This window comes from Hylobates moloch, unplaced genomic scaffold, assembly GCF_009828535.3.
Source record: "Hylobates moloch isolate HMO894 unplaced genomic scaffold, HMol_V3 SCAFFOLD_3, whole genome shotgun sequence".
In the NCBI taxonomy this organism is placed as follows: Eukaryota; Metazoa; Chordata; class Mammalia; order Primates; family Hylobatidae; genus Hylobates; species Hylobates moloch.
Genome location: NW_026652278.1, coordinates 143421770 through 143444337, shown reverse-complemented (window position 1 = coordinate 143444337; position 22568 = coordinate 143421770). Strand labels below are relative to the sequence as shown.

Genomic DNA, 22568 nt, shown 5'->3' with positions numbered 1-22568 from the left:
ATAAATGTTTATTGAACACCTCCTATGAGCCAGACGTTTCTTCAAGGTGGGGGATATAGCAGTGAACTGAAGTTCTCTTTCTGTCATGGAGCTTATGTTCTTGAAACCTGTTTTTTTCCTTAGTAGAGGAGTAGTTATCCTGTGTATTGGGAGAACTATTAGTTTTTTTGTTTTCCCAGCAGAAAAAAAAATTTCGAAAAATATTTTTGAAAAAATATAAAAATATTATGTGCCTCAGAAGCAAAATATTTTAGAAAGAATCATAGAGCATGATGTAGGTACTCTATAGGTGATCATTCCCTTCATGGTGGTTATCGTCAAGTAGGAAGCATTGATGGTTAGTCCAGTTAATAAAGGTTTTAGGTAAAGATCCAGGGTACTTGGTTTCTCATCCTGCTTTTGACCTCTGTAGGGCTTGGATTAATCAGTGAAATCTTCATTCTTAAGTATCTGTATACATAAAGTGGGATTAATCTCTGCCTTCCCTTCTCCCATACGGTCATTTTTTAAATGATCTTTTAAAAATTGTGATAACATATATGTAATTTATCAACTTAACCATTTTTATATGTACAGTTCAGTGGCATTAAGTACATTCACATTGTTTTGCAACTATCACTACCATCTGTGTTCAGAACTTCATCATCTTCACATGAAACTCCATGCCCCCTGTTATAACTCCCTGTTATTCCTCTCCACAGCCTCTGGCAACCACCCTTTTACTTTCTGTCTCTTTGAGTTTGACTACTCTAGGTACCTCATATAAGTGAAATCATACAATATTTTTCCTTCTGTAATCAGCTTTTTTCACTTAGCATAATGTCTTCAAGGTTCATCCATGTCATAGCATGTGTCAGAATTTCCTTTATTCCATTGTGTATATGTATCTAATGCTACATTTTGTTTATCCATCTTTCGATGGACCCTTGGATTGCTTGCACCTTTTAGTTATTGTGAATAATCCTGCTATGAAAATGGGTGTACAGCTAACTGTTTGAGGCTCTGCTTTTAATTGTTTTGGTTATGTATCCAGAAGTGGAATTGCTAGATCATATGTTAATTCTGTGTTTGTTTTGGGGAACCACCAGACTATTTTCCACAGCAGCTGCACCATTTGCACAAGCATTCCAATTTCCTCACATCTTCGCCAACATATTTTAGAATCATTTTGAGAAAGAAATGAAATAGTGAATACAAAAATATGCCATATAGAATGTAAACTTTACATTATTGCTACATACTGTGATAACAGTATTAGAAATTGGACAGTGTCTTGCATTTCAGTGGTTTTGAGCAGAGAGAAAGATGGAATACTTTATAAAATGTATAATTGTTATTATTGGTGAAGGCAATTTACTCTTGAACTGTAACCCTTTAGGGATTGATGAACCATTGCACATCAAGAGAAGAAAAGTAATAAAACCAGGTTTCATACACAGTCCATGGAAAAGTGCATACATCAGACAGCACAGAATTGATACTAACTGGAGGCGAGGAGAACTCAAATCTCCTAAGGTAACTGAACTCTGCACAATGTAACAGAAACCGTTAATCAGTGTTAGTACCTAGTGTACTATTTAACTTGGCAAACTATATAATTTGACACCCCTCTTCTGTAGAAAGAAAACCATATATTTTAAAATAACTGAAAGTATTACTGACAATATTCTTTTATTGCTAATTTCTCTAATCTGACAACTAATTGTGCTTGAATAAAAGATAAGTTAAATTGAGTATCTTTTTATCTTACGTAGATGAAAATCTCTCAATATCGTGTTGAATTTTACTGTGTCATATGCATTCTACCTAAGAATTTGCTGCCTCCTCTGATTACATAGTCCAAACATGATTTTTTGAGGAGTGTCTATGTTTTGGTTTTGGTGGCTTTTGTGTGTCTTATTTTTATAAATTAAGGCATAATTATGGTTTTCTCTCTAATAACATTTCAAATATATAAAGCATAGTAAAAACACTTGAAATTATTGGGCATATTTTTACAACTGGAAAAAACCAATTTGGGGAGACATTGTTATACTAATATGTATATATTATGATAGATTTTTTTTGTTTTAAGAATGCTAATAATTGTTACTCTTTGTGGCTAATAGATGCTTATTTTGTTCTTGTGTGTCAAAGTTGTAAAAATTAGAGGCATATTCTTCTGGTTTGAACAGATAAAATAGATTATTGTCAAATACATTGGTGATGGAACCATCTTTATGAGGTTTTGATGCAGTAAAACTTTAATAGTTGATGTTTTGAGTATAAATAATAGACTATGGAAACAATAAAATGTTTAATTCTGGATTCGTCAGCCAGGAAAAATAATGCTTTATATTTTATATAAATTTTAATTCTAGAGATAGACTACAAATTACTGTTCCTGTTTATGCCTTCATTTTTCTCTTCACCAGTATTTTAAAGAACATAATTTAATTAACATATTTCTAATCTGCACATCTTTCTTATAGGTGCTGAAAGGACATGATGATCATGTGATCACATGCTTACAGTTTTGTGGTAACCGAATAGTTAGTGGTTCTGATGACAACACTTTAAAAGTTTGGTCAGCAGTCACAGGCAAAGTAAGTTTACTCTTCCTACACTTCACAAAGTCATAATTTTGTGTATATCATCGCAAGTAGCAACTGGAAAAAAGAAAGCAAGAATTCATTTTTGATTCTCAGTTATTTGGATTTCAAATATCAGAGCTCATAACTTAGCTTTTTCCCCATATTTATGAAAGTCAATGGCATGAGGATAATGATGCTTCTCATGATAGAGGTTTCATTGATTTTTTTTCATTTACATAGTTTGTCTATCTTTGTGACAGATATTTTAACATTTTCAAGGGTGCTTTATCTTTTTCTTGGCTCAATTTTTCCCCACTTTTATTTACTGTCTAAGTTATACCTCATTACTTTGTAATGTTTCTCAAAAGTATGGTTGAGGGATATTTACTTTTCCTTATAAACTGCTTTGTTGATAACCTACCTATTGTTTAGAACTTAATAAGTCATGTTAATTTATACTTATCTCAAACCCTTGTGAGATGAGAGTGGACTAGGCATCTAAATGTTAAATTTGAAGAAAAAAGTAGCCCAAGCAATCAGCTTGATTGTGTACCATATCATACCTTAATGAGTCTCTAGTGAATATTTATTTTTATCTGTCCAGTAGAGAATATTTTCATGAATTAAGTAATTGCCACCTAAAAAATAATAGAAGAGAGTATGAAAACAAAAAAAAATCCATGTCTTTTAAAATGTCTTTTACCATGTTGCTTCTTGGCAAGTATCTTATAAATATTCCAAGTCAGATGTTAAAATTTTTTAAATCAGCATTATATTTCCATAGTGTAATATTAGTTCGGGATTTATTTCAGGGCTTTAATGTCTGTCTTTACTTGTCTAGAAGTAGCTTCACTGGCTCCTAACTACTGCCCTGGGGCAGATTCAGATGAAATGTGGTATGTAGCCACACCCAATACTGTTGGCATACTTTCATTGAATCTATTCCCATGGAAGAAACCCAGTTGCAATTTCAGTATTATTTCATCAAAGAGGCCAGGCCAGAGCTATCATAACTGCTTTCATATCATGTTTCCTTTTTATTATATAATGTTTTATATCATATGTTTGCTTTCTACATACTTGTTCCTCAATTGCTTGTGCTTATATAAATTTATAATGCTATTGAATAAACAAAATAAATAGTGATGGGATCATTTTATATGGATGTGTAAAATAATATTTTCTGAAGAGCCAAACAAATTGAATAAGCAACTTTACTCCAAATTTTAATGAGCTATTAAATTGTATTTAAATCACTTTTCCTTTCTACCCAAAAGTAATCATCTTAAGTGTTTTTCCAGTGTCTGAGAACATTAGTGGGACATACAGGTGGAGTATGGTCATCACAAATGAGAGACAACATCATCATTAGTGGATCTACAGATCGGACTCTGAAAGTGTGGAATGCAGAGACTGGAGAATGTATACACACCTTATATGGGCATACTTCCACTGTGCGTTGTATGCATCTTCATGAAAAAAGGTAAGGGAAAATCTTATCAAGGTTGGGACTTCTTCCTCTATTATTTGTGAATTTGGGTCCTTTCTGTGTAGAGTTACTGAAATAGTGACAGTGTGCTCTTAAATTAGATTTAATTATTAAACTTCAGATGTTTCTATTCCAGGAAAGCCATGGCATTTTGTCTTAAAGTCTCAAAAAAAAAAAAAAAAAAAAAAAATTGGGGATTGTCTGTAAATTTCCTTTCTCATTCAATAGTGTTGTGGGCTTCCTCTTTGAAACTTTCTACTCTCTAATCCTTTTTATTGTTCTGTATCTTTGATGACTCATCATATTCAAGCAGAAATCATGTTTCCTGTCTCTTTTTTTGATATTCTTATTTCTACAAGTGGGACAAATTCAGGCTTCAAGGGTCTGAGCCTTTTTAAATTACCTACCCGCCTTACACCCACCCTATCTCTAAGTCTAGGCAAAAGCTGAGGCCTGTGGGTAATTTGTTCTCTCATTCTGAACTATTGTCACAGCTTTCTAACTTGGTCATCTTATGTTTTATACAGCTGACATACAGTCGTTTTATAATTATGATAGTGTCACTGTCCAGTTCTTAAGTCTTTGTGAGCCTACTGTTGACTAACGAATTAAGGAAGAAATCCTTGATCCAGTTTTCAAAATGGTGTCTGCCAAACTGGACTTTTTGACTTTTTCTTCTCAGTGCCTTTGCTGTTGCTTTTATCTCCTCCTGTAAAGCCCTCCTATTAAAATCCTATCTTTCTATTATCTTCATCGTACCCCTGTTAAACAAGTGTGATTTCTACCTCATTTGTCAAAAAAAGTCTCTCTGAAAGGTCCTTACAGTGAATCCATGGCAGTCTTTACCTTTAATTCTGTCTATAGCATCTTCTTTATTAAGAACCAATACATTAAGCAGATTTCACACCAGATTTATAATATGTGAAAAGGAGTACCTTTTCAATTGTCATTTACCTCTACTTTGAACAGTGTGCTATACTGTTAAAATTTGTTGGATGAGTATCAAGAGACCTTGTATTCCAGTTTCCATTATGTTCTCTCAGCATTATGTTCTCAATTAAAGGGTTCTCTCAACCGTTTAATTATCTACTTTTTCAAATATGGAAACTGGTATTTCTTTATCTCTTCAGAATGACATAAGGATACCTAAGTTTTCAGCTTTGTTTTGTAATCCAAAAATGATTACAGTATTTGCATATTGCTCTGGTTTTCAGAAGAGTATAGCGCTAATGTTGAACCAAATGTTTAAGGGATAGCCGTTGTTTTTAAGGATGTACGTATCTTTTAAAATATGGATTTCTTAATATTTTTATAGCCTATTGCATATTTATAAATCTAATCATTAAAAGCATAAGCAGCCTGTGTTTGAGGACATGTCTAAAACTGGTTTTTACTGGAATGTATAGTGTAAACACAAATCTGCAGCTGTTTAAATTCCAAATTCTGACTTGTTTTGTTGTATAAACTTTATTGAATTTTTTACCTAATCATAAGGGAACATATGCATTCATAATTGAAATTTTGGAAAATGGCAAAGAACATAAAGAAGAAAATTTAAATTCTTTAAACTACTACCACCTAGAGTTCTCCCATTAACATTTTATACATATGCCCACATTAACATTTTATTTCTAAAATCAAAATCTTATTGTATATATTTAGAGGCAGCTTCCGCTGCTTTTGAAAAAATACGGTACAGGGGTTTTCAAACTCAGTCCCACAGAACCTTAAGGTGCTGAACTAAGGTCCACAGGTCAGGGAACCAAGCATGCAGCATTCTAGGCTTCCCAACTTCCCATTCCCTTATTATGTTTATATACCAAGGTTTTACATAGGATTCCTTTTGAAAACAGTTGTTCCTGTGTTTAAAAAAAAAAAACTAAAAAACCTTGACTAAATCTACCATGTTTTCTCATATTATTAAAAATTCTAAACGTGGGTTTGTTTTGTTTTGTTTTTCTGCTTTCCCTCTGCAGAGTTGTTAGCGGTTCTCGAGATGCCACTCTTAGGGTTTGGGATATTGAGACAGGCCAGTGTTTACATGTTTTGATGGGTCATGTTGCAGCAGTCCGCTGTGTTCAATATGATGGCAGGAGGGTTGTTAGTGGAGCATATGATTTTATGGTAAAGGTGTGGGATCCAGAGACTGAAACCTGTCTACACACGTTGCAGGGGCATACTAATAGAGTCTATTCATTACAGGTAAGATCTCTTCTCTCTCCCTTAAATGCTCTCCTGATGAATCATAAGGTTGTTTTACTCAGATAATCACTGTCAAATTGCTGATCCAGTACAGTCCAAAAAAGATTAATCAGATTATTCTGCTGTTTTTATATACGTTAAAATTGGCATGAAGAAAGTGTAAATTTCAAAATTATTTAAATGCTTTCAATTTTCTGTGATCTATTTCTCCTCTAAATACAAATATTGGTCTTGCAACCTGACACTTTGGGGCTCTAAGTTTTGCTATGTTAATTAATGGTTAAATAGTCTCATAGAAGAGTAACCTAGATTTTAAGAAACTCCTTTGCAGAGGATTAATATGGCCAAAAGCTGCCCCTTTGCTTTGATAGCTGAAAGTTGATGGACCATGTAATTGTGATTCCATCCCCATTCAAAGTGGAAATAGATCCTTTCTGCATAAAGCACTCTACTGTCCCAGGCCCACTGATTTGTAGTCATGAAGTAAAGTTGACTAAACCGATTTCTTTTTTTTGGTTTATATTTCAAGCCCATATCCTTGAAAACATTGCCATATTTTGAGATCATTAACTAGATGAATAGGAAGTTTAGAATATGAATCTTGTTTTATTTCCAGGAAGGCAACATTTTCAATGTAAAAATATTTCCTATAGCTTATATAGTTTATTTACCAGTTATTGCCCATTAATGTTCAGCAAATTAGTACATAATTTTAGTACTGTCAATTCTGTTCTTAGGATATGTGTTTCTTTGTTGAAGGGATATTGTCAATGTCATGAAATATTGACACTATGATAAAAATGTTTGCTAAATTAGAAAAGGTGATGAATTTGGAGGAAGGGGAATTGGCTGCACCTGTTTGTGATATGCTCAGAAGCTTAATGAATATAATATTCTAATTTAAATAAACCATTTGATTGAGAAAAGAGGTAGCTACATTATTATATAGGAATTATAGACTTACTGACTTCTGGTGTAGCTGGGAAGCTGGAGAAGAGGTAGTATGTAGTTTGCTTTTGACATCAAAATGCCACCTCTTCTGATCCCAGATACAATTATCTTTTGGCACATTTCCTAATTAGCATTAGGTTCTTACAAATGAAATTTTATTTTACACACAGTTTTTAATGGAACTTACTTTTCAACATCACGAAAGTTATCTCTAGCCCTTTTCATGCCTTAGGTGCTGATAAGCATTCCGTTTATCATAAGCTACGTCATTAGTCTCAGCTTCCTAGTGGGAAGTAAAACTCAAATAGCAATTCTCTCAGTCATCCATGATACATAGCTAGGTGGGGCCAGATGATTTGAAAATTAACATATTGTTCATTTTAAGTGCTTTGTTTTCATTTTAAGTTGTTTCTCCATCTAGTTTGAAGCTGCTTGGCATAAAGATGAGCCTTTCTGATAGAAGTGTGTGAGAACATACATTGTAGAGTTGCTTGATGGCATGCACTTTATCCTCATTGCCACTTTATCTTAGTACCTCATTTTGTTCCTGGCATTACCTGTTTCCCATCCTCTTCTCCCTTTCCTACTAGGATTAAGGTCAGTAATTGATAGGAAGAGTATCCATACTTCTATTCTAATAAACTGTGTCTTTTGTAGTTTGATGGTATCCATGTGGTGAGTGGATCTCTTGATACATCAATCCGCGTTTGGGATGTGGAGACAGGGAATTGCATTCACACGTTAACAGGGCACCAGTCGTTAACAAGTGGAATGGAACTCAAAGACAATATTCTTGTCTCTGGGAATGCAGATTCTACAGTTAAAATCTGGGATATCAAAACAGGACAGTGTTTACAAACATTGCAAGGTAAGTATTAGTTACTCACCTTTCGTTTTGTTCATTAAAAATGAGATCATTATTCAAGAGAAATATGGAGCTTTAGCATCACAAAAAGAGTCAACCTCATACAGAATGGTTACTTCAGAAAAGTTTATGAATATTTTCACCCTGACTTACAGAACTAGTCTACTCTTGAGGAAATGTTTTAAACTCTGTTTTTAATATGTAATATAAAATTGTTTAATCCCTTCCTGCATGTTCAATTGACTCTAACCTTTAAGAACAGTGAGAAGAAAGATCTTGGCTATATCATAGAAGCAACATACTCATATTTTTTGATTGACCATTGCATTTTGAATTTGTAGTCCAATTTTAAAGGGCTACCTTATTGAAAAAAACAAAAGCATCCTTGATAGAAAATTTCTTTGGCCTCCGCTTAGTCACGTGCTTAACTGGAATGGAAAAGAATAATAGTGCCTACTAAGATAGAGAAAGAAACAAGTGAAAATCACTAATATTAGATGAGGTACAGCAGTGCCTCATGATTAACTTTTTCTATTTGTTGTAGCCCTTAGAAAGTGTTTTTTTCGGTGGGGCCATCTGATAGACAACATTGCAGCTTTTTACTCATTGATTTTGTCTCTCCTCAGAGTTTTGGAATAGTGACCATTCAGCTTTGAGTGGTTCATAGTGGTGGGGTAATAGATCTCTTAGTGCTCATTTGTCCATCAGCAGAAGGTATGAAGTTGCACTATCTACATCCTCACCAAGGAATGCTGTCGTTCACACAGCCAGAAAATAAGACGTTTGTCGGTAGCTAACCCAGCTTCTTGGAAGACAGACCTCTTGAAAGTTAATGTTTCAGTTACAAATTGCTACCAGATTTTCTTACATCCATGCTGATCCTAAAATACTGAGGACATAGGTTTCTAAATATGTATCATTTCAAATGTTGCATTTATTATATGTTCTAAAGTAGAAGTCTACAAATTGTAATGTAACTAACCCATACCCATTATTTCTAACCAGTAATTAAATTCTTTTGGTTTTTGTCTAGGTCCCAACAAGCATCAGAGTGCTGTGACCTGTTTACAGTTCAACAAGAACTTTGTAATTACCAGCTCAGATGATGGAACTGTAAAACTATGGGACTTGAAAACGGGTGAATTTATTCGAAACCTAGTCACATTGGAGAGTGGGGGGAGTGGGGGAGTTGTGTGGAGGATCAGAGCCTCAAACACAAAGCTGGTGTGTGCAGTTGGGAGTCGGAATGGGACTGAAGAAACCAAGCTGCTGGTGCTGGACTTTGATGTGGACATGAAGTGAAGAGCAGAAAAGATGAATTTGTCCAATTGTGTAGACGATATACTCCCTGCCCTTCCCCCTGCAAAAAGAAAAAAAGAAAAGAAAAGAAAAAAATCCCTTGTTCTCAGTGGTGCAGGATGTTGGCTTGGGGCAACAGATTGAAAAGACCTACAGACTAAGAAGGAAAAGAAGAAGAGATGACAAACCATAACTGACAAGAGAGGCGTCTGCTGTCTCATCACATAAAAGGCTTCACTTTTGACTGAGGGCAGCTTTGCAAAACGAGACTTTCTAAATCAAACCAGGTGCAATTATTTCTTTATTTTCTTCTCCAGTGGTCATTGGGCAGTGTTAATGCTGAAACATCATTACAGATTCTGCTAGCCTGTTCTTTTACCACTGACAACTAGACACCTAGAAAGGAACTGCAATAACATCAAAACAAGTACTGGCTGACTTTCTAATTAGAGAGCATCTGCAACAAAAAGTCATTTTTCTGGAGTGGAAAAGCTTAAAAAGATTACTGTGAATTGTTTTTGTACAGTTATCATGAACAGCTTTTTTTTTTTTTTTTTTTTTGCCAACCATTGCCAATGTCAATCAATCACAGTATTAGCCTCTGTTAATCTATTTACTGTTGCTTCCATATACATTCTTCAATGCATATGTTGCTCAAAGATAGCAAGTTGTCCTGGGTTCTGTGAGTCCTGAGATGGATTTAATTCTTGATGCTGGTGCTAGAAGTAGGTCTTCAAATATGGGATTGTTGTCCCACCCCTGTACTGTATTCCCAGTGGCCAAACTTATTTATGCTGCTAAATGAAAGAAAGAAAAAAGCAAATTATTTTTTTTTATTTTTTTTCTGCTGTGACGTTTTAGTCCCAGACTGAATTCCAAATTTGCTCTAGTTTGGTTATGGAAAAAAGACTTTTTGCCACTGAAACTTGAGCCATCTGTGCCTCTAAGAGGCTGAGAATGGAAGAGTTTCAGATAATAAAGAGTGAAGTTTGCCTGCAAGTAAAGAATTGAGAGTGTGTGCAAAGCTTATTTTCTTTTATCTGGGCAAAAATTAAAACACATTCCTTGGAACAGAGCTATTACTTGCCTGTTCTGTGGAGAAACTTTTCTTTTTGAGGGCTGTGGTGAATGGACGAACGTACATCATAAAACTGACAAAATATTTTAAAAATATATAAAATACAAAATTAAAATAAAGTTGCTGGTCAGTCTTAGTGTTTTACAGTATTTGGGAAAACAACTGTTACAGTTTTATTGCTCTGAGTAACTGACAAAGCAGAAACTATTCAGTTTTTGTAGTAAAGGCGTCACATGCAAACAAACGAATGAAAAAGTCAAATGGTTTGCCTCATTCTCCAAGAGCCACAACTCAAGCTGAACTGTGAAAGTGGTTTAACACTGTATCCTAGGCGATCTTTTTTTCCTCCTTCTGTTTATTTTTTTTGTTTTATTTATAGTCTGATTTAAAACAATCAGATTCAAGTTGGTTAATTTTAGTTATGTAACAACCTGACATGATGGAGGAAAACAACCTTTAAAGGGATTGTGTCTATGGTTTGATTCACTTAGAAATTTTATTTTCTTATAACTTAAGTGCAATAAAATGTGTTTTTTCATGTTAGTATGCCTGTTTCTTCCACTGAATTAATAATCCTTCATTATAAGTATTTAGGATTTGTCTATAATATTTAAATAAGCAAAATCTTGATTTCTTTGTATCTCCTGCTGTGTAACATAGAAATCAATACTTCAAGCCTGTTTTATACAGCAAAAGTAAGGATAATGTGCTGCAACTGCAAATTTTATTTCTCTCCTAGACTGTGAAGGAGGACACTCTACTGTGCTCATCTCTGTAGATTGCACTGGGGTGTATAAATATGAAATCTGGTTCCCTCAAAGAATCCACAAAACTTTTGTGATAATTACAGCTAGAAGCCTTATAAATAACAAATTCAGTTTGAAATTTTGACCACATATTAAGTACTTACCCTCGATACTTTCTGTTCATTCTCTCTCAAGCTCCCACTATCCCTGAGAAGTAGGCACTATTATCTCCCATCTTAAAGACAAGCAAAAATCTGCAGCTGAGACTGGTTAGGCAATTTGTCAAATCATAGAACTAGCGGAATGCCAGAATTCAAACCCATATTTCCAAAGACTAAATACATGCTGCTCTTTAAGAAAGTTTGACAGACTAAAGCAAGGTTTGAGAGGGAAATAAGCCATTTTTCTGGTACTTTCCGACTCTTCTATAGCCATTTTGTTCAACAAATCTAAATTTTATAATGTAAGGGGAAAAAATAAAGTTGTTTTTGAAACTATGTAGTTCTAAATATATTTAATATCTCAAATAGCAGGCTGTATATATATATATACAGTAATCTCAACTAACCAGGCTGTAGATGAAAATCTAAAAGCTACTGAAAATGGACTCTCCTTTTTCTCATAGTCATAAAGTATGTGTTCTTTACTCATAGGGCAAATCCTGGGCCTCATTCTCCCAAAGCTACTAAATCAGAACATCTGGGAGTGTGACCCAAGAACCTGCATTTAAACTAGCTCACCAGGTGAGTTGTGGATACTAAAGTTTCAGAACCACTGCTTTAGATACCATTCCTGTACATTTGGTTATTTGGTTTATTAGTCCACAGCAAATTACAGACACAAAAATAACAAGGAAAAGTGACAGGGTAAAGGAAAAAAACAAAAAACTACCTGGTTAAATGCAAGGCAAAAATCCTACTAGGCCGTGAAGTGCAGGGTCTTTAGAGTAAACTAAGTTACTGCCCAAACCGTGACTACTGTTCACATTGATGACTGTGAATTGTCAAGAAAAAGTTGTAATTCTATTTGATAGTTCTTGAAACTGCTTGATTTTTCATAAGAGCATATAAATGAGGCTTAACTAGAATATAATTGAAGAGAAACACCCATTTTTAGAACTTTAGAGAATAGAATGAGTTCACAGGCTTTGCAGACAAATAGCCCTGAATTCATATCTCAGTTCTAATATGGTCTAGTTACTGGGACCTTTATCATGTTTCTTGACCTCATGTTTCCTCATTTAAGATGTAGAGGATACCCATCTCCTAAAGTTATTATAAAGATTAGGTGAAACTTAAAGCACATAGCATACCGATGGCATTTAGAGCTCAGTAAATGGTAGCTTCTATTAAAAATTTTTAAGTAAATAGACCCAGATAACTTTCTATATTTGAGAATTGAATGTATTTGTTACTCATTCGGATTATGTAATAAAAATAGCATACACATGCACACATGCACACGTGCACGTGCACACACACACACACACACACACACACAGCAATCCATTCTTTTAACTGGAGCCATCTAGATTCTCATTTGAGTCTTACAGAAACCTTGTGAGATAGACTGATATTGAGCACCTAACAGTGGTTTTGTATATACAGTCATCCCTCAGTATTTGAGGGGGATTGGTTTTAGGATCTCCCCAACCTCAGAGCCCTGTGGATATCAAAATTCATGGATGCTCAAGTCACTGATATAAAATGGCATAGTATTTGCATGTAACATATACAAATCCTCCCATATGCTTTAAATCATATCTAGATTACTTATAATACCTAAGACAATGTAAATGCTATGTAAACAGTTATTATACTATATTGTTTAGGGAATCATGACAAGGGAAAAAGTCTGTACATGTTCAATACAGACATAACCACCCTTTTTTTCAAATATTTTTGATTCCTGTTTGGTTGAATCTGTGGATGCAGAACCCACAAATAATGGAGGGATGACTGTGTTTAGGTGTTCATTAAACATCATTTTGTGAATAAATGAATAATATTTATTACAGTAGATCTTTGCTTGAAGCGAAAATGTTAACATCCTTCTACAGGAATCAAAGTATTATAATTGTAGTAAAAAGGTCACTAAGATAACTCCATTTTGTGGCCTTTTTAATGAAAAACTTTACCACCTTATATAACTGTACATTTTTAAATCTTCATAACAGATATAGGCACACTTCATATTTAGATGTTACAAGTTCCCAAATATCAAAGATTGCCTGAAACTAAGGCTGAAATTAGGACACAAAAGTAACCCATAAAAGCCAGTAGCAGTTACTTAGTATACTTGTTGAATTGAGCAAAGAGAGTTGATTATCTCATTTTTTATTAGAATTGTTTATAATTTTGACACTTTGAGACCCCCTTACTGAGATTCAATTACCACAGCTATTTCATTAGGTTGCAACAGCTAATGCCTACCAAATAGTTAAGTAAATGTTTCAACCAGCCTTATTTGTTTCATTTCAGAAAAGTAATTGACATTTAGTTATTTGTGTTAACTGCTTTAAGCCATTTTCTTTACTGGCTTTGAGCTAGTCTGTTGTAAACTCTTCCATTTCCCTGAATTGATTAGAGGCTACAAAAGACTTCTTTGCTTTTCTCTTCCCTAAAGTGAAATGGGGATCAAGGGCAGCTTTCTCAGACCCATCTGAGCCCTGGTTTTCTGTACACTTCTCCCTGAGATACACATTGCACACTGTGAAACAAAGGTATGGAGGTGGAGGAGAGAAAACATCTCAGAGGCACCTACCCACTATTGTCCTTGCCCCTGTAACTCCCTCTATTCCATATTGAAACCAGAAACATGAAGCTCTGTTGCTGTGCATAGCAGAAATAGATTCACATTACATTTTTTTCTGATTGATTCCCTCCAGGAGAAGGAAAGTTTTTGAAATATTTCTCCCCAATCAATACCGCCCTCAGACACAGCTTCGTTTTCATTCTTTTAGTCATCCCTGGCCCCAATAAAAATCATAATTGTAACCTATACTCCTTCAGGTTCATCAGCCAATAAAGGGTCCAGCCTTGTCCCTTATAGCAATTGGGAGAGAACCTCCTATTTTGCAGTGCCATTTGTAATTCTAATAGTAGAAGTGGCTTAGGGTTGCTGATGAATGCATTTGAATAAATGCTTCTGACACAGATTGTTTTAATGTTCTCTGCCTTACTGCATTTTCAAGATGGCTTTTGTTTGTGTGTATGTGTTTACACATAGTTACACATACATACACAAGAATATTTTGGAAACAGAATAAGCCTCTTGTTCTTATTGAGTCATACCATCATTCCCTTAGGCCTCTTTTTTTCGTCTATCAAAAATAAGGAATGGGTCATAAAGGGAAGGGGTTGGTGGCCAAGAGGAGACTTCTAATATTCCTCCCCATGATAGATTAGTGGCCTCTATGTCTGAAGAGAATGTGTCTGCACAATGTTCCTGGAGCCCTGCATCAAGCAACCATATGGTAATTTGAAAAGTTGATGCATAATTTTTGATTTGGGCATTTTCTGCTGCCCAGGAGATGGATATGAAGTTAGATCCAAAGTAGCTGCACCCAGCTCCTTTTTGGGGGAGTGCCTAGTCATTGCTTTGAATTGCAAACAACATAGCAAGATCTGGCATTGTTGACTAACATGTCTTGTCCATTCAGTTAATACTAGTGATGCCCAAATGAGTGAGGTTCTTGCCAACTTTGTCCCCTGCCACCGTCTCTTTCTAGATTGAATGAGACAAAAAATTTCAAGGGTTCTTCAGGGAAAGGAAAAGCATCAAAAGCTGAAAGGATTCCGAATGCACCTTTCACCAGAGCATGAAGTATAAACAAATTCTAGATCCAGTTCCTAGGAAGACTCATTGCTGAGACAAAAAGCCTGGCGACTTCCCAATTTGCAATTGGGTATAAAAATAGCAGAGTTTCTATTTCAGATGATCTGATTCTCCTCAAGATTCTTAAGGACAAGGAGCCACTGAGTGGACATTTTGATGTTTCATTCTTTCCTTTGGAATATCTATGATGGCAAAACCTACGAAGGCTGTTTGGATTCTGTTTTGCTTCAGCGGCCATGCTGTGCAAGCAAAATTATTTTGAAGCCACTTGCAAATCAAAGATTCAAGTGCAATAGACCACAAAAGTATATTGCCAATTTGCCCTTTTCCAGGAGGCTAATCGATTATGAAAGAGACATTAAACCCTGCTACTCACCTAGAGGGGAAGGTTATTTGCAGGGCTTTTTAAACTTAGTTACAGCCACTAAGGATTCATCAGACCCTTACTCCTTACTAAATGTAGTTAGAAAAACTATGAGTCAGTGTGAGTATGCTCTCCACTCCTTTAAAGGGAGTTTGAATAGCTTAAATACATCCAGCAAGAACACAGTATGATATAGAGCGAAAGAGTAAAACCACATACATCTCTGATCAGGGTTAGATCTGGGTTTCGGGCACCTAAAGCTTACAAACTTAAGGACTCTCTTAAAAAAAAATACAATTAGATCCAAAAATAAACATTTAGAATGAGAAAGATGATAAATTACTAAAGCCTAGAAGCCTAGAAAATGCAGATCCTTCTGAGATTTTTTTTTTTTTTTTTTTTTTTTTGAGACAGAGTCTCGCTCTGTGGTCCAGGCTGGAGTGTAGTGATGCAATCTTGAATCTCAGCTAACTGCAACCTCCACCTCCTGGGTTCAAGCAATTCTCCTGCATCAGCCTCCCGAGTAGCTGGAATTACAGGCGTGCACCACTAAGTCCGGCTAATTTTTTGTGTTTTAGTAGAGACAGGGCTTCACTATGTTGCCCCCATGGTGATCTCAAACTGAACTCAGGCTCAGGTAATCTGCCTGCCTTGGTCTTCCAAAGTGTTAGGATTACAGGCGTGAGCCACTGAATAAGATCTCTTTAGGCAATTATCAGAAATGCTTCAGATTGCAGCCTGGCTTGTCTTGCCCACCTGAAATACTACAACTCCCAGCAACCCCTAGCTCTCCCAGGGATCTGTTAAATGAGGGCCTCAAGATTAGCTTCGTCAGTTTCAACATGAATCCATGTCTGCCTGTCTCAACTTCTGTGTTCTACCCCATCTATAAATGAGGAAACATGAGGACTACGTAAGACAATGTATGGCATAGTGCCTGGCACATAGTATTTGTTAAAGGGTTGTTTGTTGTTATTACCTGTAATAAACTATCGTAGCTAACTGCCATTGTGCACTTAACACTTAGCATGGCTCTAAATATTTTTAAATTATTAATATTCTCAACTATCCCATGGCTTTCTACTATTATTAATACAAAGTCTCATTTTACAGATAAGAAAACTGAGACACAAAGATATCAAGTAACTTGCTCAAGGACACAAGAGGAAAAAAAGGGGGGCTGGCATGTGCAGTGGCTCACCCCTGTAATCCCAGCACTTTGGGAGGCCAAGGCAGGAGGACCATCCAGGAGTTCAAGACCAGCCTGGGCAATATGGTGAAACCCCATCTCTACAAAAAATAGAAAAATTAGCCTGGTATGGTGGCACGCGTCTGTAGTCCCAGCCACTTGGGAGGCTGAGGTGGGAGAATACTTGAGCATGGGAGGTTGAGGCTGCAGTGAGCTGTGGTTGTGCCACTGCACTACAGCCTGGGTGACAGGGCAAGACCCTGTGTCAACAAAACAAAACAAAACTTGGAGAAACTGGAATTTAAACCTGGGCATTGAGGCTCCAGAACCCAACCTCTTAACCACTGTGTTATGTATTGATTCACAACTGCCTTGAAAATATAGGAACACGTAGTATCTCATAGGTCATGCCAGAAAATGATGTAGTCTTCAGCCTTGACCTGTCAAACTAGAAGCTGACATAAAGCTATTCAAGCAAGTGCCTGGTTTTCAACAGGGGAGGCCTGAAGAACAAATGTGTGGTAGATTCCTGGTATGCTTTGGCTGTGTGAATCCCCTCCTGCTTTTTTTCAACTGCGGAAACAAAAGAGAGTAAGTTACCTAAGAAGAAAGAACCTACTCTAAGCCATCTCTTTAGTAATGAAATTTTAGGAAAAGTAGGTAAAATTGCATATTATTAAAAGAAAGACTATTACCAGATAATTCAGGAGGAAAGAAATGCTGTTTCTACAGAAGATGGATACTTTTGTTACATAAAAAACATTAAATAAATTCACCATTGATGTACTTGTGTTCTAAAGATAACTAGGCAAGTGAAGGAGCAAGCGTGTATGCTGTATTGTCAGGAAAGTCAGGGCCATGTAGAACTTATACCTAGCAAATTCTCAATAAATGTTGCATCTATTATTATTATTTTATTATGAATCAGGAATGAGGAAGACAGTTGAGTTCAAATTCCATCTCAGCCGCTCAGGCAACTCTGAAAGGATTTTAAAATCTTTCTGAACCTCTTTCATCATCTGTAAAAAAGAAAGTAACTGTTGTGAATGTTACATGAAATAACATAAAGCATCTGGTACAGTACTGACCTAATTATGTGTTTAATTAATACTAGCCATCTTTGTTATTATTACTACCACTAACAAGATATTGGTAACTATGTTTCAGGTTACTATTTCAGAGTTTATCTGGAAGAGGAAATCTGTAAAATTTCCAGGACGCAATGCTTGAACTACCTCCCAAAATGTGCCAGGAACCTGTCAGAAGGCAATATGCAATCCCAGCTGGGTGCAGTGGCTCATGCCTGTAATCCAGCACTTTGGGAGGTCAAGGCAGGTAGATCACCTGAGGTCATGAGTTCAAGACCAGCCTGGCCAACATGGCGAAACCCCATCAGTACTAAAAATACAAAAATTAGCAGGGCGTGGTAGTAGGTGCTTGTAATCCCAGCTACTCGGGAGGCTGAGCCAGGAGAATCACTTGACCTCGGGAGGTGGAGGTTGCAGTGAGCCGAGATCACATCACTGTCTGGACAACAAGAGAGAAACTCTGTCTCAGAAAAAAAAAAAAAAATGCAATCCAGTCTAAAATGACAAATTATTTCTTTCTCTCCAAAGAACCTATTTCAACTGAGAAATCTAAAAATCAGGACCCCAGAAAGGAAGCAGGAGAAGAGAATTGAGTAGACAAAAGATTTCATCAATTTTGGATGTAGGAAGACAGATGTAGGAGTGGATTACTCCAGTTGAGTAGAGTATAAAAGCTACAATCTAATGTGCCCAGAAAGGGGGATACAAATGAGAAGCGAGCTAATTCCTTTTCTGTGAAAGGCAAAAGTAAGACAGGAGCTGAAAACTGGGGGACTAGCTGAAAAGGAGAACACATGGAATGGTTGGAGCCCTACATCCTTTTCTCAGCCAGGGGACCACCTCTGTGTTACCCCCTATCCCACTACCCACTTCACCCCACCTTGCACTGAGCACACAGGCACAGAAGAGGCTCAGAAACAAAAATGGAGATTACATTCTCCCTAACCCTCTCCCAGAGTGCCAACAGTCTGAAATATACCAGAGGATTCTTTCCCAGAGAAGTGAACGACCTGAGAGAAAAAGTCTCTAGATACTGGCATTTTATTGGAGGACTCCTTCAGTGAAACTGCTGGCTCCCTACCCAATCAGAGGAGAAATTTCTCATTCTAAGAGCCCCAACCATACAGAGCTTCCTATTCACTTTTTAGCATCTGTCTCTAAAATGTGAACAGATAGTCAAGAATCAAAGAACGTTTGAGAAAAGACTCTGATTTAAAAGACTAAGTAAGCCAAAAACTCATGAAATAAACTTTGAGAAAGTTTTATACCCTCAAAAAGATACTGCATCTTATAATATGGGAACAGAATACTTTTTTTTTTTTTAAGACACAGTCTCACTCTGTCCCCCAGGCTGGAGTGCAGTGGCAAAATCTCAGCTCACTGCAGCCTTGACCTCCCCAGGCTCAGGTGTTCTTCCCACCTCAGCCTCCTGAGTAACTAGGACTACTCATGCCACCATACCTGGCTAATTTTTAATTTTTTTCTAGAGACAGGGTTTCACCATGTTGCCCAGGCTGGTCTCAAACTCCTTGGCTCAAATGATCCATCCACCTTGGCCTCCCAAAGTGCTGGGATTATGGGTGTGAACCACTTTGCCCTGCCTAGGATACAATTTTTAAAAGAGCTCATGGAAACCAAAATATAATAGAAATTTAATAAGAAAACCTTAAACTGAAAATAAAAATTGAGGAAATCAAACAAAAGTTGAAGAGATGGAAATTAGTAGAAAAAATATTAAAAACTTAGAGGATCAGTCTGGGACATCTGACATTCAAATAACAGGGTGTCCAAAACAGAAAATAGAAAACAAAGAATAAAATGTTTTTAAATGCAAGAAAAATGAACAGAATTGGATGACAGAAAACCCCTAGATGGCAAGGACCCACTGAGTGCCCTTTGAATAAATGAATGAAAAACAAACTGCCCATCCATGTTCATCATTAGGAAATTTTGAAGCACCTAGGCTAAAAAGACTTTCCTAAAACTTGTGGAGAGAAAAGTTGGGGTTAAATAAGAATTGGAATTTTGGACTTCTCAATAGCAACATCGGATGCTATAATAGAAGACAAAAGTCTTCAAAATTGTACAGGCAAAATATTTTCAATTTAGAATTTACACCAGCCAAATAATCAAGTGGGAGGGAGAATAAAGACATTTTCAGCATGGAAGGACGCAAAGCATTCCCTCTCAGAAACCTTTTCTTTCTGAAATGAATATGTGGTCCAGCAAACCACAATCAAGAAAAACATGACAGAAAACAGGGATTTTAACACAGTAGATGGGTGAAGGGAGTTCTAGGATGGTAGGTGGGCATTTGAATTCAAGAACTAGCAGTTGAGGTGTAAGCAGGGAAAGTAATGGAAGAAAGGTCCTAAGAGTACGAAAGGAAATGATAATCATCTTATTATCATGCCAGAGCTTTTAGAGAAAATAAGCCTCAGGGTTCCGAACAGCTGATGATACATTTAGAAATTTTTTAAGGTTCAATATATAAAAAGCTATGCAACAGATAAAAATAAGGCAATTATTAATTTTTAAAAGTATGTTTAAAAACATAGTATACTAGTTAGCCCTAGAAACTATACTAAACTATATTTATGTAGCCATAAAAATGTAAATACTATGATTATGATTGCTAAAACATCAGTGGGGGAGGAGAGGATAGTAGAGGGAGAGTTAAATCCTCATCTACCATAATTAAAAGTTATTAATGTCTAAAATGAAAAAATAAGATGCACATACTATATAAAGATGGGACATATATATATATGTATATATATATATATGTCTGATATATATATATCAGAAGAGTTAGCTCAAAGTTAAAAATATTTGCCTCTATGGTTGGGGGGAAAGTTTGAGGGTTATAGCATTTTGATATACTTTGAGTGTTTGCATTACTTTGCTAGAAATATATTTTTTAAAGCAAGTTCCCCCAACACCCTCTGCAAAAAAAAAAAAAAATCAATATGGCAGATTTCAGAAATAGTGACCTTTCCTTACCCATGCCAGTAGAATCCATCAACAAGAATGATCTATCTAGTCAGTCTCATGTCACAAAGAGGGTCTTAGGGATGCTCTTCCTGGAGGAGTTCTATAGTTAGATAGAGGCTAGGATGGAATCCATGTTTGGGCAAATTGCCTTGGTTCTCTGGTCTCTTGTTTCATCTGTAAAACAGGCACAATAATAGTCCTAACCTCATCAGGCTGCTGAAGACTGAACAGATGATCTAGGTAATGTGCTTAGCATAGTCTCTGGCTCATGAGTTCTTAATAAGAAGTACTTGATAATATCACTGTTAGCAGCATTCATTAGTCTCAAGGTGGAAACCATCATACATTTAAGATCTGGAACTAGCAGATTCCAGAGCTTTTGACTTCAGGTTCTAATTTTAGCATGTGCAGATGAATAAACTGAGTTGTAACCCCATGCATCTTATATCAAGAGGACCAGCCACTTGGGGATCCTCAAGAATATAGGTGCCCTCTCCCCTCTCCAACCTGTTTTCCCATCACCTCCTCCTAACTTTCATTGGGGTTTATTTCCAAATTCTCCCACCAGGTATCTTAAGTGTTTTCTCCACATGGAAATGCTTTTCAGTAAAATGAAAATGACTGAACTTTTTATAAAGTGAAGTTCAGAGTATCCCTTCTGGGACTCTATTTTTTCCCTTGAAATTCTAGATCAAAATATCAAAAAGGCCAGAGTGGGGTCCATAGAAGAGCAGAAGCAATGAGTTGGAAGAACTTCTGTGCACCTCTATTAGTCCTGCTACATGGAATCCTTAGGGTGAGTTCATAATTCCCATGATGATCAAAGGTTTTTCATACCTGGAAGTGTGCAGTGTGAATTAGTCTGGGTGTACATTGGTCCCCAGCCTAGCTGTGACAGGGTGTGCCATCACTGTGAGTTACTCCTGACTTTTCAAATCTGCCCAAGACAGTCAGAGACATTGCCCATGAAATCATCTACCCTGGCTGCTCTCTCTAAAGGCCTAGAGCTGGTGAGAGCCTCAGAGGCCCACCCACAGGCATGGCAGTCAGCCTGGGGGGCTCCCTGTGTCAGCTCAGCTCTCCAGGCTAAGTCCTAAGGTCTAAATGACAGACAGCTGCCACCTGATCCTTCTGAATACATCCTAGATAGCCAGAAAGCCCCCCAACCACAGACATTCCATGTCTCTGCACTTGGCGGGCTATTCATTTGTGTATGTTTCACTGTGGCTTTCCGCTTGGTGACCTAGACTCTTACCCAGCAAGATTCCTTAAGGTTTCAAAGCAGCTAGAGAGACCACTAGCAAGTTTCTCTTTGTTAAGAGCTTTTTAACTCTTCCTTCTTAACTGAAGTTGCCTGTTGGTTGAAGTGGGCAGCTTCTTAATTTTCTGAAGTCGTCAGTGACGATTCCTAAGATGTCTCTGCAAATATTTTTAAGTATGTATGAATAAATCAGGCCTAGTACCACTACCCTCAGTGAATTTTTTTTTTAAATTAAACCAGCCCTTAGAGGCTTAAGATCTAATTTAATTGAATAACTAGGTGTCATAATGAGGGACTCCAATGAAAGAATGAAAGAATCTCTGAAGTGCTGATTGGCTGTTTCTGGAACTTGGCCCAAGTTCCTACTACAGATGTGCCACGTCCACTTTTCTCAGAATTCAAGTCTCCTGGTTGGTGAGTACAATTCTTTAAAACTCATAGGAGAGGGATCCCGGTACTATATTCCTCAAAGCCTCCCCACCCCAGACTAACACACACACACACACACACACACACACACACACACACACACACACACACACACACACACACACACACACACACACACACACACACACACACATTCTCCACCTGCAGGACCTGAGTCTACACAGCCCCCAGTGTTTCTGTTT

General features: G+C 36.6%; 1 protein-coding gene across 9 annotated transcripts in view; it reads left to right on the top strand.

Annotated features, from left to right (window-relative positions):
• FBXW7 (F-box and WD repeat domain containing 7) overlaps positions 1-22350 on the top strand; it is a 224941-nt gene extending 202591 nt beyond the window's left edge. For 5 of the 9 annotated variants that reach the window (XM_032148323.2, XM_058436825.1, XM_032148312.2 and 2 more), the window contains 10 exons: positions 1379-1515; positions 2472-2585; positions 3875-4056; positions 6039-6264; positions 7873-8083; positions 9114-9666; positions 11857-11946; positions 16518-17184; positions 21366-21471; positions 22216-22350. In XM_032148323.2, coding sequence (XP_032004214.1) covers positions 1379-1515; positions 2472-2585; positions 3875-4056; positions 6039-6264; positions 7873-8083; positions 9114-9382 — 1139 coding nt within the window. In that variant the 3' untranslated portion in view covers positions 9383-9666; positions 11857-11946; positions 16518-17184; positions 21366-21471; positions 22216-22350. Of the gene's footprint in view, positions 1-1378; positions 1516-2471; positions 2586-3874; positions 4057-6038; positions 6265-7872; positions 8084-9113; positions 11001-11856; positions 11947-16517; positions 17185-21365; positions 21472-22215 lie in introns of those variants that run through there. The other 4 variants (XM_058436823.1, XM_032148331.2, XM_032148327.2 and 1 more) reach the window with 2 other exon arrangements.
• Positions 22351-22568: the final 218 nt, after the last annotated feature.